Source organism: Alosa pseudoharengus, unplaced genomic scaffold (genome assembly GCF_046254945.1).
Source record: "Alosa pseudoharengus isolate Yale_2024_CS ecotype anadromous, Long Island Sound unplaced genomic scaffold, YU_APseudo_1.1 YU_APseudo_1.1_scf_16, whole genome shotgun sequence".
In the NCBI taxonomy this organism is placed as follows: domain Eukaryota; kingdom Metazoa; phylum Chordata; class Actinopteri; order Clupeiformes; family Clupeidae; genus Alosa; species Alosa pseudoharengus.
This window is the reverse complement of record NW_027468630.1, coordinates 4,940,633-4,958,558: the sequence shown is the minus strand read 5'-3', so window position 1 is coordinate 4,958,558 and position 17,926 is coordinate 4,940,633. Positions and strand designations below refer to the sequence as shown.

The window sequence follows — 17,926 nt, the reverse complement described above, 5'->3', positions numbered from 1 at the left end:
CCGACAGACATAACATGAAGAACATACATCACACAATACAATACACTATACACCCTTGGGTATGACCAGGCCAGCTGGACATCTAGCTTATTTTGACTGATTTAAGGCTTTTATGGCTTGTGGTACAAAAGAGAATTTGGATCTGTTCTTGGTCACAAGGAGCGGGAAGAAACAACGCCTAGATGGCAGTAGTTTAAAATAAGATGCCGGCCCCAGCCGTGGCGCAACTGGCTGGGGCACCTGCACCGTACGCCGGCGACCCAGGTTCGATTCCCACCCGTGGTCCTTTCCGGATCCCACCCCGACTCTCTCTCCCACTCGCTTCCTGTCATTCTCTACTATCCTGTCAATTAAAGGCATAAAAGGCCAAAAAATATACTTAAAAAAAAAAGAAAAAAAAATAAGATGCCAGGAGGTGTGTATAGTCACATACAGTACAATGTTATTGGCCTTTCTCACCAGTCTGTCTTTGTAAATATGTTCAATGCTCGGTAGTGTTATCTCAAGTAAACAGATGAAGAAAGCAACATTTTAACTATGTGATTGACTCATGATGACTCATGACTCATTTAACTATGTGATTGCCACATGATTTGGCCTCAATACAAGATGTGACCCTTTCATTTGAACTACACCGTTACAGACTACATAGCACACTAGTGCATGCAAGTATCAACATGATACAGTATCTACCTACAAAATGAATAAATGAGTATGTGTCAAGTTATAGTTTAGTGGCCTTGCACAGTAACATCACTTCAGTGTCATTAGTATTCAGCTTGAGGAGCGGTATGAAAGCGTTTTAAAACAAGGCACGAGGAATCATATCTGTGCGGCATATGCCAGGAGCAATGCTTCACATCTCTGCCTCACTCGCACATCACACATCTGTGTGTGTGTGTGTGTGTGTGTGTGTGTGTGTGTGTTTGTGTGTGTGTGTTTATGTGTGTGTGTGTGTGTGTGTGTGTGTGTGTGTGTGTGTGTTTATGTGTGTGTGTGTGTGTGTGTGTGTGTGTGTGTGTGTGTGTGTGTGTGTTTATGTGTGTGTGTGTGTGTGTGTGTGTGTTTGTATGTGTGTGTGTGTGTTTGTGTGTGTGTGTTTATGTGTGTGTGTGTGTGTGTGTGTGTATGTGTGTGTGTGTGTGTGTGTGTGTGTTTATGTGTGTGTTTGTGTGTGTGTGTGTGTTTATGTGTGTGTGTGTGTGTGTGTGTGTGTGTGTGTGTGTGTGTGTGTGTGTGTGTGTGTTTGTGTGTGTGTGTGTGTGTGTGTGTGTGTGTGTGTGTTTGTATGTGTGTGTGTGTGTTTGTGTGTGTGTGTTTATGTGTGTGTGTGTGTGTGTGTGTGTGTGTGTGTGTGTGTGTGTGTGTGTGTGTGTTTATGTGTGTGTGTGTGTGTGTGTGTGTGTGTGAGAGTGTGTGTGTGTGTGTGTTTGTATGAGAGAGATTGGATTCATGGGGCTAAACTGTGACTGTGACTGGAGCTAAACTGATGCTCTTGCTACTCGTGTGTGTGTGTGTGTGTGTTTATGTGTGTGTGTGTGTGTGTGTGTGTGTGTGTGTGTGTGAGAGTGTGAGAGTGTGTGTGTGTGTGTGTGTGTGGGAAGTGGAGGCAGCAGTGTGTCCATCTGGCACATCTATGATTGGCATGCACTAAAGTTCCATCCCAGCCTCTCACATCATGCTAAGCTTCTGCTGCTCATTATGACACAAATGAGAAACTGCCTGCGCTGCGCCATCAGAATTTGTATAGTTCTAGGATTTGTTCTTCTTTTAAACCAGTCAGAAAGAGGCGCTCTGTGACAGTTTTGTAATGTGCTTATGGATAACTTGTGCCAGTGGGAATACCAATGAGTTGGGTGCCAGTGAGTGGAAGTTAGGTAGTGACACACATGAATGCTGTGTGGTGTCTTCCATGACTTTGACATCAGACCCAGCAGCATGCTGAAATACTGGGCCCTTTTTATTTCACAGGCGTTTTTTTTTTATTTACTTTTTTGTCTTATCCAAAGCGATCTGCAGAGTAGTAAAGGTTTGCTCTTTCATGAGTAGGTGTTTTTGAGTTCGCTCATGATCATGATTTAACTCATGATTGGAGTGTGAATAACACCATGTTCTAAATGAATACAGAATTGATGCAAGTCTAATCTAATTTCATTAAAACAATTTGACACATTCGTACGTCTTTTGCCAGGTATATTTAAATCACAATAACACAATGCAGATTTTTACCTTAACAACGGCTTCAAATTCATTTTGATGCTACACTGTCTTACAATATGGAGAAAGGAGTCTCTGCAGTGCGGGAGCCACGTAATGACAACAGGCGGTGAGACCAGTATTTGCTCATTTATTTACACATTGCATGGTGCAATGTAGAAATCAGTTGAGTCATTTGTGGTGTTTTATTTCACAACTACAGAAACATGACAGAAGTTGGCTTTAAATGAGTTTGTTGTCTATGATTTTTAGAAGTTTTACGGAAATGGTGTCACTTTAAACAAATTCATGTAGGCCCACTGAAAATAACCCACTGGTGCTTGCGTGTAACATGGTGTGGTGTGGTGTTAAATTAGTATTAGCTCGTCTGGGTTGGTATTACCGCATTGCATTGCACATTGTGTGTAATGCAACTAAGAGCTCATTGTGTTACTGCAAATTACTTGTTATTAACTTTAATATTAAATGAAATGTTGTGTTGTTATGAGAAAATCACCAAAGTGTCTAAAATCCCCCAACACCAGAAGGTCAAAGAAACTTTCCTAAACCAGAGGACAGACCACTCATTAGTGCAGCCTGTGTCTGCTGTTACTAATGTTAAAAGAAAACATGCAGGTTTGTAACACTGGGACATACAATCCTTTCATATGCGGATTTAATCATTAACTATATAACACACTCAACCTATTTGTGATCCAGCATGTTTAAGCAGAGACTTTCTAATGAGGAGACACAGCACTCAAAAAATCCTCCATAGAAATGCATGGGGTTAGTTTGTAACGCCAATATGGCAATTGTCTAATGTGAATACATCGTGCCAATCATGTGTTATGATCTCGCCGCTGGAGCAAGGTTGGTGTCCTGATGCCTTGCGCAAGCACATTTCTGCTGAAAATAGATGCCCGATAAGTGCCCAAAAAGCTTTACAATATGGCTGCTGAGTGGAGGGACTTGCCTAAAAGGACTTTGGTTTAAGAAAAGAAAAAACCTGATCTTGTAGAGATGGAAGAAAAATGAAGATATGGGGGACTAGATAAAAGCCTAAATTGCATTACTAATGTCAGTAGTGATGTTCATCATTGTGCTAAACTGTGATTCACTCTCATCAGCATGCTATTTTATAGAAATAAACTTACTCAACTCGGCCATCATTTGATTTATTTTCTGGTGTTTGCTGAGGTCACGTTTGAAGTTTCTTTGGAACATCTTCTAATAGTGTATGCAGTGTTGACCACATCACACATTTGTCTAAGTCTGTATGTTCGCATGTGTGTGTGTATGCGCGTGCGCTGTGTATTTGTTGTTTTTGTGTGTACAAAACACACAAAAAGAAACAGAGAGCAGGACATTTCATTCAAGCCTGCGGTCATTTGCCTAAACAGACATCAAGCCTTGGGGACGTGAGGTGTTTGTGTGTTTTGTATGCGAGAATGTGACACAGACCGACGATGACGTTCTCGCTCGGCCTGGGCCTTACATAACGCGCCGCCGGACGGACAGCTGGGAGGCACCGGTAGCATTGTTCCGTCCTGTCCTGGACTCCCCTCACCAGATGCCCATCGCCTACCGCACTCATGCCTATGAATGAGCGCATCTGAGGCACAGCTTGCCGGCCGCAGCCTTAGTCTGGCCCTGACACACTTTCTGAGTGGACATCAACACCTTCCATTAATGTAAGGCTGTATCTCCTCAATTCGTCCACTGATAAATAGGTGATTCACAGGCACCAAGGCCAGTCAGGGCGCCATTGACCCTTAAAGGAGTACCGTCACACCGGTGTGACGGGAATGTTGAGAAATGAACGTTCTAAAGAATATCTAGGTTCATTGAATTCAACATAGAATTTTAGAACCTTGAATTGTTGCGGAAAGGAATGTTAATAGTAAGCAAGGATCTTTGGTTTAGCTGCACTCTGTTCAGTGAGATTGACCAGAGACAAGGTAATAGCAGCTGGGTTTACCTAATCTGTAATCACAACCACAGTTCCACTGCCACAAGGTCACTGGATAATATGCCAGTAGGGTATTGAGTGGACTTGTATGTCCAGTATTGTCTGTTGAAAACATATCCCTCACTGAGAGATTACTTTAGGCTGAAATGTGGGACAGGAGATGTGCAGATCCATAACATTGCATAATGAGGGAGATGAATCGGAATTATGGCATATATAGTTTCAGAGAATCCCCTGTACTTGATTATGTTTTGGGCAGGGATCAAGCTTATGTCACAAGAGAGTGATCAATACAAAAGATGGAGACATGAAATGTTCCTCTCTGTGAAGACACTGTAGCTCTCACTGTAATCCCCCCCCCCCCCCCCCCCCCACACACACACACACACAAACACGTTAAACCTGAGGCCTCTCTCGCTCTCTGTGTTTCATGTCTCTATATTTATGGACAAGGGCATATGTGCAGCTGTCCTGCCCTGTAGATATAGGCTGTCATCAAAGCTTTCCATTGGCTGATTTTTGCACTACAATCGTACTATGTCCCAAGAGATTTATGCATCCAGCTCTATGTTGTCAAGTAGGCCTCAAGATTCTTCAGAGGGGCTGTCTTATTAACAGTTTGTTACATGGTTTTTAATATATTTAATTGGAATTTTATTTTAATTGGTATCTTTGCCAAGTGCAATGGTGGCCAGCAGGTAATTTACAAAACTCTGTCATGAGAAAATGGATTTCTTGTCGGCTTCTTCTGGGAAATAAAGAGAGTGGGCTCCAGTCCAGTGTGGGGAAACAGTCTCTTCTTGCTGAGACACAGACATAATGCCACATATTCTTCATGTCTTAACACAGAAAAGTCATGCTAATTTGTGTGAATCTGTGAGGAAAGATGAGACAGCCGTCTGACAACTACCTGTTCAGTTCACAAACATGCTGTTGCGAGTCTGTATTGGATTACTTAAAAAAATAAAAAGATAAAAGCAGCTTCTGAACCTCAGTCAAGTGTATACGTAGGATGCAAGCAAAAATGGAACACCACATGCTTTTGACAAGTTCTTATTTCAGGAGAAAAATCCTTTCCTCTTCCTTTTATGTACACAAACACATGTCGACTCACAGAAAGAGGATATGCAGTGCATTAGGGCAGACTGGCCGTGTGACTACTCAGAAACATAAAAGATATTGGGACCTCTTTTTTATTCTGGGGTGGGGGGGGGGGGCTTTTAAGCCTTTATCAAAAACTGTGAAGAGAGTGACAGGAAGTGAGTAGAAGAGAGAGATGCGGGATCAGGAAATGACCGGACTCAAACCTGGGCATTTGGTCCTGAATGTGGTATGGACATACCCTGGAAAATCCAGAGTTCTCGCAAGAGCACAATTTGAATTGTCTCTGCGAATCACTCTGGCAATGAGTAATGATGCACGTTACTTTTGCCACTTGTATCGCAGGGAGCCAATCACATCGGTGTATCGGATATAGGTGGGCCAAAGGCGAGCTAAACAGAAGTCAGTAAACGTTGGTCGTATAGTCTTATCCAATTGCGTGCAGTGAGATTTTCAAATGCACGCTTGGTGCCGCCCCTTGAGATAGGCCATTACATTATTCGTGGCCAGACCCTTAATCTTTCTAGATTACCAAGGTCTGGAATCTCCAGGCTAGTATAGACGCTCTAGCCAGTTGCTCCACAGCACCCCCAATATGGGGGTCTTTTGAAGTAATGAAGTTAATATACTTAAGTAATATATTTAAATAGCGTTTTCAAGTATGGAATATGGAAAGTGTGTACGTTTGCCATCTCTGCACTTGTGGTGTATAATGGTCCTCTTTGCACATCAAGTGAGTATTCCATATTGAACGACATGCCCATTGACATGAAGGAAGAATGGTAACACTTTACTTGACGGGTGAGTTCATAACACATTCATAACAGCTGTCATAAACTGCACATAAAGCATTCATTGCTGTTTCATGAGACATGACTCAACATTCATATCAAACCTTTTATGAATGTGGAAGACAGAACAACAACTTGTCAAAATAAAAGTTGTTTTAAATTATCCAATATTTCATAAAGGATACCATTAATTTAATATTTCCAGCCTTTGTAAATATTTCATGAATATCTTCATGAAATGTCACTTTACTATACAAGTTGTGAAGTATTCGCAATCACTGAGTTTAACACTGGGAGGTAAACTAGCCTACTGTACATTCAGCTGACCCGTATTTGTGTAACCTGGAACGGCTGGACATTCCCAGTAGCAAAAGATGAGAAATCATCTGCAAAGGTTACATCATAAAACAAATACATTTTTATGAAACAAAAAATATTTGCTTGACCATGTTTTGTTTTTTTGGCACTGGAGTAGCCCATTGACTCAGATGTTAGAGGTACAGGTGATCAGGTAAGAGATTTGGAACAAAAACGGCAATACTGCTTTGCGATTGTTGGACTTTTATTTTGACAAGTTGTCATCGTTCTGTCTTCTACATTCATGAAAGATTTGGTATGAATGTTGAGTCATGTCTCATGAAACAGCTATGAATGCTTTATGTGCAGTTTATGACAGCTGCTATGAATGTGTTAAGTCAAGTAAAGTGTTACCGGAAGAATGAGACTGGATCAACATTTTATATGGAACAAAAAGAGAAGAAAAACCCTATGTGATAATGAGGGGTGGGAAATTACCTTCAGGAACAAACATACTATTTTCTTTTCAATTACTGGCTGTCTGGCTGTGTGCTTTGTAAGGACATTATGTAAGTGAATCAATCTCTCCAGATCTTCATTAACTGCTAGGAAACTTCACAATACTGCAGGCTTCATGGTTAAATGTCTAACCACTGTAAATGAGGGTCAGTTTGGTAAATACATTATTTTATAAATAAATAACATGTCTAATTGTTTTTAATCAATGGTCAATCACAAAAAATAGTCAGTCTTTGACTTTAAATTCAGCAACATAGCCTAGTTTTACAGTGCTATTGTGTAGTTCAAGGGGCTCAGGTTTGTTCAGCCAAGCCACCTTCCCAGTTCTTTGGTTTTACGGGAAGGATAAACAAAGTCAAACAGGAATTCAGGACATTTTGAGCCAACTTAGTGGTGTTGCGCAAGCTTGGGATTTTCTGTGTGTTCTTCATTACAAACATGATCTTTTCTACTTATGTTTGGCTTTTGTCTACTTGTCAAAAGATGTCAAAGAAGAATTCAAACCCTGTTTAGATTTTTTTTAAAAATACTTCTGATTACCAGTTCAGCATGTTTGACTTCTGTTCATTCCATATTTGTTTTGACAGTACATTATCTACTTGCAACATCATGCCATATCTTGTTTAAATCACCATATAAGTAGCCTGCATTGTCATACTCAAATTCTAGTCAGAATATGCATTTTCCATCTGGTGTCTTAAAAGCCATCTGTCTCCTTCTAGCCACAGCATTTTGTTGCAAACATAGGCCTAATCTAAGCGTGCTCAGATGACGTGATAGACGAGGCACTGTTGCTCACCTGTCCATCATCGCAAAGCCCGATTTGATTGGTCCGCCAGCTCTGGGACAAGCATAGTTGCTGCACAATGGAGCAATGCCAGACCGAACTTCCCGACCATAAAAAATGTGGTGTGCTGGACTAAATTGGGCTGGCACCCAGGCTACCATATAAGACATTTCAGCATAACATTTCCCAAACATGTACAGTTACATTGGTTGGGGGGGGGGGTGTTGAAACCCTCTCCTCCCTCCCTCCTGTTCCTCCCTCTTTCCTCCGACATCTCCCACCCCTCTGGCAGGCACTGAGAGCGGAGCAGATCCTGACCCTGGACTTGGCACCAGCGCACAGACTTTTTCCCGGACAGCAACAATCAGGAAATTCCTCCCTCCAAAAGAGTCAACAGCAAGTTAGTATAAAATGAGACAAGCTGCACACATTGACAATAATCCCACTGACGGAAGGGAAGAAGCCACTCTACCCTCTGCAAAACCTCCATCATGATTTGGTTTGTATTATACTTAAACCATTTCTCTTAGCAAAATCAGGCAAGCGTCACTGGTTAATGTTCTTTGCAAAGTCTCTTTTGGATAAATGGCTAAATCAGCAGAATCTAAATCTAACAATTCAGGCAGTTGCCCAGTGCTAACAGCTGCTACGTGTGTGTGTGTGTGTGTGTGTGTGTGTGAAGCCCACTCTGATCCTTTTACTTCTGTCCTACAGGCTCTCAGTCGGAGCTCTCCTGGCTCTAGTGGCCTGTCTACCACACACAGCCACTCAGCACCAGGGCGCGAAACAGTCCCAGGTCTCGGAGGTCTCAGGTAAGCAACGGTTATGTCACAGACAATTTTGGTCGACTGAGTGCAGACTCCTTTGTCAAGGGAAGCAAAAGCTGAGGAAATACAAAGCAACTGCCAAATATGGTCTTGAAAAGTCTGAGAAAAGTAGAGAAGTTTCCATTTACCATTAGGTCTGCCATGTCATGTACAATACTGTACATTGAACAGAGAACAGAAGAATTCTTTGATATTGTTGCTTTTGATGCATTATTGCTGTTGCTGTTATGTAGCGCCCTTTCTGCAACGGTGTCTGTGGCTCTGGAAAACCTGTGTGAGCTAGAGCTAATGCTAACTTGATCATGTTTGGGCTGTAGCCTTCGAAGGGTTCAGCGCCAGTCAGCCAGAAATCTTGACCTTTTCTGAAACCGATTTATTGGGTTTGCAGAAGAAAAGAAAATGTGGAAAATGATTAAAAGCATTTAGGAAAGCCTTCAATGTCAGCCAGTGAGCTCTACTGATCCTCGAGGGATGTTCATTATCAACCCAGGCTCTGCGGATGATACAACAAACTAATCGGACAGTATCTTGCCTAAGCCTAGGGTTTTAATTTTGTATGTTTTCATTTTCCACATAATATTGCACATTCATCAAAGATTCTCAAAGATATCAAAGAACCAAAATAACTAATCTGATTCCCCTCATATTAGAAAAAAAACTGTTACTAATTACAAAATGTGCTCTTCACTGTGTACCTTAATATAATCATATCTAACATTATTCCTTGTTCTACACAATGAAATTTGTGAAATTATGCAAGTATTTTCTACTTATCCTGTTGAGTCATGTACAATGAAAGACCTTTTCGCAATGACGAAGTGCTTCATTTACATGAATTACGCATATCTATATGATCATTTGTCAACAGCTCATGAATTACGCATATCTATATGATCATTTGTCAACAGCTCATGAGCGGCAGAGGAGGATGGTTGGGGGCCTCTTGGCGAGAAGAGTTCCTTGGCATGTGATGGTGTATCTGGGCGAAGGGGTGTTTGATGGCGGCTTCGCTGGCGGCGCTCTCATCTCAGACAGCTGGGTGCTGACAGCAGGAAGGAACCTCTTCATCACAAGGAGTCGAGACGCCACTCGAGGAAAAGAGCCCCTCATTCCCAAAATCTACATGAGAATCACTCATCGGGCCTATGCTGATGCCTCCACAGAGGCGGCAGTCGACAAGGTAAGTTAAGAGCCCTCCTGGAACACACACACACACACACACATGCACGCACGTACTGTGAAGAATTGAGTTTTTCTACCCGGAATCAGCTCTGGCTGCTGAAACAGAAGTCAGATGGAAGCAGCAAGCATGCAGAGTGTGAGGAGTGTGAAGCAGCAAGCATGCAGAGTGTGAGGAGTGTGAAGCAGCAAACATGCAGAGTGTGAGGACAGCATTGATTTCACAGGATGGAGAGGAGCCTGCACACCTTGATGATTCACAAGAACAACTTATGAGCAAGAGAAAATGGTGCAACCAATTTATTAATCGAAAGAGATTACACCATTATTTATTGGAAGATATTATACTATGTCTGAACGTAAATAACAGGATTTACTTGTTTTCAAGGTTTACCTCCTTAATGTGACCTGGCTTCACCCAGGATCAGACTTTCTTTCATCAGTTTATACTGTATATACTTTCATACTTTGACGACTAATAACAACTGACATTTCATCCAGCTTTAACAACAATCATAGCCCCCCCAGAACACACCCACAATGGCCATATTCTTCCCCACAGGTATTCTTACACCCAGGCTTTCAAAACACATCAGACTGGGACAACGACCTGGCCTTGATCCGGCTGAAAAAGCCTGTCACTTTCAGTGAGTCAGTGATGCCCATCCCTCTCCCTGAGCGGGGGGATGACCTGGAGGAGACGCCGGGCACCCTGGGCCTTGTTGCCGGCTGGGGCTGGGGTCGGGACTTCATCCAGTCCGACATCCTCAAGTTTCTCAAGCTGCCCGTGGTCTCCCGACAGCAGTGCCAGTCCGGTTACCAGGGCAAGTCCGGCAAACCAGTGGTGGACGACAACATGATCTGCACCGGCCCGGGAGAGTACGAGGCCAACGTGTGCTTCTGGGACGCAGGTGGCGCCCTGGCGGTCCTCAACCCAGAACAGAACAGGGTTTATGCGGCCGGGATTCTGTCTTTCGATAAGAGCTGCGCCGTGGAGAAGTACGGCGTCTACACAAAGATATCCCCCTACCTGCCGTGGATCCACCAGGTCATGAGGGGGGATGAGGACTACGCCTCCCAGCGCTCCTCTGCCCTGGCCCGCATGTTTTCCAGGAAGTTTTAACCTGTGTGTCATCTCACCTACATTGTCTGACATTATTCATTAGCAATGTTTTCTATGCATTTATATGCCTTGTGCAATACAACTTTATGCAAATACAGTACTTTTTCTGCTTCCTCCAAATGTGTGTAAATGTGTGTCTGTTGTAATTACTGGCTTAATTAGTTAGGAGTAGCTGGCTGTGATCAGGAAATGTTCCAATATTTTAGAGAATGCCACAGTCATTGATGAAATGAATTGTTAATGTATCATTGAATAGTTTAATTGAAGATAAGCATACCGGTATACAACAACTTGGCTCTGATAAAAAAAATACAAGCAGAGAAAGCTATTGTTCTGACTAATGTTTATTTCTAGTCAATGCTGTTTACAGGCTATATTACAGCCATAGAAAATGCAAGGAGGACACCTAGTGGTGTATTTGGGTATAATTTATTTTCTGCATTTAGTCTAGAAAGTAGTTGTCTGTGTTCAAAAAGATGTCGGCAAGAAGTTGTTTTTTATGTTCAGAGCCTTGGATAAGATATATCTGTAAGTGTTGTTTTCACCTGTTGTTGTGACATCAGAAATGAATACTTACATGAATCTTTATGTGAACTAAAAGAAGATATTAAAGGAAAATTCTGGTATTTAGCACTTTGAGTCCCTTTTCTGGTTTGTTTGGGATGAACGAGAGTGGTGGACACCGAAATTTTGACGATTGGTCCTGTCTCAACTTTTCTGACTCGTTTTGAATCGCCTTTACTGCTTCAGAGTGGCTGCCTACAGGCATGCACAAACATGTCCTTAAAACAACCCTTAACGTTCGTTTTCAAAACTGTGCAACTCACGAGTGCACAGTTAGTGGTGGTTAGTGGTGTTCATTGATTATTAAAATCAAATATATTGGCGCAATGTATGATTTCCAGCCGTCTTATTTGCTATCGTGGAACTATTTTTTCAGACACCTCACAACCGCATATAAACTTCCGCTCAATATTTGAGCCTGAAGCATAGACAGTAAGGTCTCGCGGAAAGACTACAACCAAATGTAAACAGCCCTCGTTTCCCTTTCCAGTGGCGCAGTAATATCAACGTGCAATGAGTCTCCCAACAGAAATCAATGGGATTTTACAAAATGCCAAATAAAACACGACAGAAACTGTATTTCGCTACGCTACTTGTTTTGGAACATTAACAAACACCACTAACCACTCGGTGAGTTGCACAGTTTTGAAAACAAACGTTAAGGGTTGTTTCAGGTTTGTGCATGCCTGTAGGCAGCCACTCTGAAGTAGTCAAAGGCAATTCAAAACGAGTCAGAAAAGTCGAGACAGGACCAATCGTCAAAATTTCGGTGTCCACCACTCTAGTTCATCCCAAACAAACCAGAAAAGGGACTCAAAGTGCTAAATACCAGAATGTTCCTTTAAGTTAGCGAAATGTTGTAAGAAACGTTTTCATGTTAGCAGTAGCACCACTGACTAGCTGAATTCAGCTCTGTCTGAGGTCATCCTATAGGTTCCCAGGGTCCTATGTTCCCACGGCCCTATGCTCCCAGGGGTTAATGTTGTTTCCCTGAATTTCCCCACATGAGTTGTGCTTTTCTTTTTGGAGCTTTTGTATTTTCTTTGTTTTCCCACGGGAATCTAAGGGTAAGGGGGTGTGGTGTAGGTGTGACGTGGGGCTATGCTCCGCAAAAATGAACTTTTAACTGAGTGTCCCAATACCACGGGGGAGAGCACCTGCATGTGATAGCCTGTGTACGAAAATAAACAAATTCAGTAAGACCCAGTTTGAACGTCACGTCGCATTATTTCAACTTTTCTTTAAAAAAAACACAACGCAGAGGATATTGAGGGGGAGTAAAAAACTCCCGTTACACCAGGACAGTTTTGGAGTTTGCAAACGAACTGCATTACCACCATCTGCTGTACTGAAGTGTGATGGCAAGTGTACCCTGTAGCCTCGTTTCTGGCCCTCGCGTGAATAAGACGAAATGCTTAATAATTTCAGAAGCAAGCATTGGCTTCCTTTATGTCCAGCATCTTGCAATAGTTGACTCAGAGATGACTCTATGGATTGGTTACTGAAATGGCAAGGGAGTTTAATAATTCAATATAATTTGGTGAGAAAAAAAAACATCAGCCACCCTCCCTTAGCTACATCTAAACCAATGCAACTGGTGCACCTTGCACCCCATCTGGGGGTGACGCAGATCTGACAGCAACGTCAAAGTGTGGCCAGAGGGAGCTGACTCAGCACTTCAGCTAGCCTGGCTAGCGCCACCACTTCTCAATGAGACGTGGTCTGGGAACCAAACGTTAATTTTCTCGTATTTGAAAAAAATGCCCAGATCCGTTTATTGGGTGCCACGGATGTCTATCAATTGCGTCTGTGCATAGCTCATCATCGTCTTGCTTTCCCCCTTGTTCTGTGATTGGTCCCCTATCTCAGTCGAAAATTTGCTCCATGGTCTCCAGGCTGCCTTAGCAGCATGAATAAAATCGCGCGCAAGGCAGCATGGGAACACCCAGGCTACACTTCAGCAGCATTTTGAAAACATTGACTGGAGAGTGTTTGGGACTCCCTTGCCACCCTTGACTCCCACACGGACATTGAATCATATGCCTCCTCAGTTCTGGACTGTATCAACTCCAACATCAACAGTGTCACCACCCTCAAACAGATTGAGACTTTCCCTAATCAGAAGCCATGGATGAACAGTGAGGTCAGACTCCCGCTGAAGGCACGAGACATGGCATTCAGATCAGGTGATGGTCAGGCCTATAGCTCATCCAGGGCTAACCTGAAAAGGGGCATCAAAAGGCCAAGCACAACCACAAGCTAAGGACCGAGGATCACTTCAAGAGCGACTCTGACCCCCGACACATTTGGCAAGGCATCCAGGCCATCGCAGACTACAAAACTACTAACTCCACCCCCCTACCATTGACACTTGCCTGATGAGCTGAATCACTTCTATGGCCGCTTTGATAGGGACAACAAGGAGGTGGCCATCAAGGCTGTGGTGTCTGCAGAACACCAGCCCCTCACACTCTCCCCCACCGATGTGTGTGCGGCACTGAGCAGGACTAATGCACGTAAGCGGCACTGAGCAGGACTAATGCACGTAAGCAGCACTGAGCAGGACTAATGCACGTAAGCGGCACTGAGCAGGACTAATGCACGTAAGCAGCACTGAGCAGGACTAATGCACGTAAGCAGCACTGAGCAGGACTAATGCACGTAAGCGGCACTGAGCAGGACTAATGCACGTAAGGCTGCTGGTCCTGATGAGATCCCCAGACGCGTCCTCGGGGCCTGTGCTGTGCAGCTGACTGAGGTTTGGACTGACATATTTTACCTGTCACTTGCCCATTTAGCTGTCCCCGCATGCTTTAAAACCACCTCCATCGTGCCAGTGCCAAGGAGCCTTAATGACTTCCGTCCAGTTGCACTCACCCCCATCATCATAAAATGCTTCAAGAGGCTGGTCCTGGCCCACCTCAAGACCTACTTACCACCCTCACAGGACACTTCGTATCGTATCATCAGCTCCCCGATGGCTCCTTGCCTGTGCCTGTTGAGGTGTCCACGACCATGGAAACCCTGACAGGGACATCAAGGAGGTGGACGATCTGCCCCTCAACAGCCCCTCCCCCCAGACAATTGCACTACCCTATATCACATCTATAGTGTTCTATTTATAAAATGTTGTAATTACTGTAATTGTTAATACACTAGATACAGTATATACCTTATTTTTACTACTCTTATAATGTTACTGCTACTACACTGCACATATCTGTACATGTTGTTCATACACTGTTCTTACTGCATATCCATATCTATTCTGCTCTTATAAGGCTACTGCTACATTGCACATATTTATATTTATCTTTAATTTATATAACTGTAAACCATACCACTTTCTTAACGGTATACTACTGTCTACACTGCACTATATGGCACTATTTGCACTTCTTGTTAGACGCAAACTGCATTTCGTTGTCTCTGTACTTGTACTTTGCACAATGACAATAAAGTTGAATCTAATCTCATCTAACCTAATCTAAAATTCATATAATTTCCCATGAGGAAGTAAAGGTATAAAAAGTATAACTTATAACATTTGCTTTTAGTGTTACATGATGTAAACATAAGATATGAATGTCGGTCATGCATATTTGCAGCTTATCTGGTCAAACACCTCATTTTCAAGGGCAAGTAATGACATTGTAATGACACCAGTTCTAAGACCACTGAATCATTCTTCCTCAGCTCAGTGAAATGAGAGGGATTTATGACTTTGTGGATTAGATAGAGAAGCAAACAAATGCATAAATGATTTAATATTTGATTCTTATCATGTTTGTGTAATCACAGTTTATATTTACCTTTTCACATGACTTTAAAAGAAAGCTGTTTGTATTTATCTGCAAATCAGCGAGAAGAGCATGACAGGGACAGGGAATGAGAGGGACATGACAGGCAATGATGATAAAAATGTATTTGAGACAATAATGTCTTCATGTGAGTGAGTGACACTTTGTGGTGTGTGTGTGTGTGTGTGTGTGTGTGTGTGTGTGCATGTGTGTGTGTGTAATTGTGTGTGTGTGTGTGTGTGTGTGTGTATTTTTCTTTTTTGTTTGATCTGTGTCCATAAGCCCACACATTTTAGATCAAGCTTAATAAGGGGCTGTACAAAAGTACTCTTTCTCAGGTTAAAATATTTATGTGCCTGTCAAAAGTCATAACAGTCCAGGCTGTCTGCGTCCAGACTCCTACCTGTGTTTGCCGGTGAGCGGGTAGAATTACATAAGCTCTCTTCTTCCCAGAGAGAGAGAGAAAGAGAGAGAGAGAGAGAGAGAAGAGAGAGAGAGAGAGAGAGATGCAGGATGAGAGCGGCCTTGCTTTGCTTTTGGATCCCAAGAGGGCCTGGCTGGCCCTGAGTTACATTTTTAGTCCTGCTCTCAAGCATGTCCACCACTGCTGTAGCTCCTGACCTTTTAAAAGACTGGACCCTACGCTCTCTGATTTTTTGGCACCGACCTTCTAAAAGGAATGTTCCGGTGTGTTTTGGTTGGATTAGTGTCATGGGGGATCATCAATGTTGTTCATGCAGGGGCTGGCAATGCATCTCAGCCCACCTAAAACTACACAGTTCTTGGGTGCAAGCCTCTGCCAGCCCCCAGTCAATAATTTAAAACAATGTTCACACTAGGGATGCACCGAATCCAGGATTCGGTTTCGGATTCGGCCGAATATTGGATTTTTTGACGGGGTTCGGTTTCTGCCGAACCTTAGAATTTTCCCCCACCGAACCGAACCCTACGCTTACACTATGTGCGCTACGCTGGTCGACGTCATGACGCCGCCGTTGATTATAGGAAGGTGTTTACGTAGGTGGCCCGTTCGAATGCAGTAGCTCAGGCTGTGTGAGTGAGAAAGTGAAAATGGAACTCGTGAGCAGAAAAAGTGTTGTTTGGCAGTACTTTCAGTCCAAAGAAGGTGATTCTAGTCGAGCTACATGTTCAATTTGCAATGCCGTTTTGTCTCGTGGTGGTAAGGACCCTAAACAGTACATAACATCGCCGCTGTTAAAACATTTGCGTATGAAACATTCGAAAGAATACGAGTTGTGCATCCGGCTGTCACCTCTTAATGCCGAGCGTCTTGTTTTCCTGAAAGGGAACATTCATTTCATGTAAGAGGTTGAGGTTAGCCTACAGGTTACGGTTATAGGTGTGTGATTAGGCCTACAATTTTGTGTTATATTTGGCTACTGTTAATCGTAGTTTAGCTGTTCCAACCAAAACAACAGCAGTTTTTTGAGTAATTGTTCAATAGCCAACCATTAGCTAGTCACCAAACATTTTGATTTAAAAAAAAACTTTTATTTGCATTGTTGCACTTTGGTGAAAACTGAAAGATTTTGGTTTGTAGCCTACTTGGTTGCACTTTGGTTTGTACTTTGTACTTTATGGGATTAAGACTCATATTTTGTATAGGCTATTGGTTGGATCTTGAGATGGCCTAATTGTCAAAATAGTCATCCTGGCCTAATGTTGCCTTTTTTACAGTTAAAATAAAATTAAATATACACTGCTGTGGATGTTATTTACTTCATAAATGTGTTTACTGTGTTAATGGACTGAGGATGGAGTAGGATTCGGTTTCGGATTCGGCAGAATCTTAACCAGTGGATTCGGTATTCGGCCGAACCCCAAAAATCTGGATTCGGTGCATCCCTAGTTCACACGGCTGTTTCAATTATGCTGCGGATCTGCGGATACAACTCATAAGATTACCGCGTGGACACCTGTCACCAGTGCCTAAAGGCCGGTGTCTTCAACATCTGACATGATGCACAAGCACTGTACTGCCTTGCACATACATAATGGCTTGTGATATAAGCTATGCAAATGTGTGTCTTTATGCGTCAGTGAGCTTTAGTTATCAGGCTCAGCACTCACACACTGTCAGCAACATCTTAATTTAAATCAAGCTACTCCACAATGGGTTGAGAGAGAGAGAGAGAGACAAAGAGAGAGAGGGAGAGAGAGAGAGGGAGAGAGAGAGTGTGTGTGTGTGTTTTAAAACACAGGACTTTTTTTTCTTGTGGCTACATCACTTAATTAAGTCTCTCTGCAGTCTCTCATGGAGCAACTTTAACAAGCTCACTGAAAGATGAGGACTGCCTTTGTGTCTGCACACAAATGTGATGTGGTATTCACCTTCCCTCGTTGATGGGCTTAAAAGGACCCACTATTTGCCGGAGTGAAAGCCATCGTCAATTTGCTATGGATGGCAGGATGGGAATGGAATTTGTTGCACTCAAACATATTGGTAAGGATAATGTGTATGTGTAAGAACTATGCTACAGTGTATTATTTTACATTTAGTTTCACTGGAAAGACTTACAGAACATGATTCTGCCATGCAATAGGGGGCTTTGATGATTCACAGTGCCACAACGAACTGACATTAGCAAAACATAAGCAATGTGACATCTGTGTTGTATGTGGCAAGCTGCCTACATTCAAGATTCAACATTAAATAATGAGTCATAAAAAACTGATTACCCTTGAAAGTGACACATGTTTGTTTTCAGGAACCGGGATAAAGGATTTTAACTGATTTATCTGAGCTGAT

General features: G+C 42.7%; 1 protein-coding gene across 1 annotated transcript; it reads left to right on the top strand.

The window, feature by feature from the left end:
• Positions 1–8,074: 8,074 nt before the first annotated feature.
• hp (haptoglobin) lies at positions 8,075–11,425 on the top strand. The gene is made up of 4 exons (XM_076286798.1): positions 8,075–8,162; positions 8,378–8,475; positions 9,399–9,670; positions 10,232–11,425. Exons 1-4 carry the CDS (start codon positions 8,155–8,157, stop codon positions 10,790–10,792), a joined length of 939 nt encoding a protein of 312 aa, XP_076142913.1. The 5' UTR covers positions 8,075–8,154; the 3' UTR covers positions 10,793–11,425.
• The last annotated feature ends 6,501 nt before the right edge of the window (positions 11,426–17,926 follow it).

Excerpts from the sequence above, each read along its gene's own strand:
- hp (XM_076286798.1), top strand. Across the intron at positions 8,476-9,398 it reads CCAGGTCTCGGAGGTCTCAG|CTCATGAGCGGCAGAGGAGG; the intron begins GTAAGCAACGGT and ends ATTTGTCAACAG. Across the intron at positions 9,671-10,231 it reads CAGAGGCGGCAGTCGACAAG|GTATTCTTACACCCAGGCTT; the intron begins GTAAGTTAAGAG and ends TCTTCCCCACAG.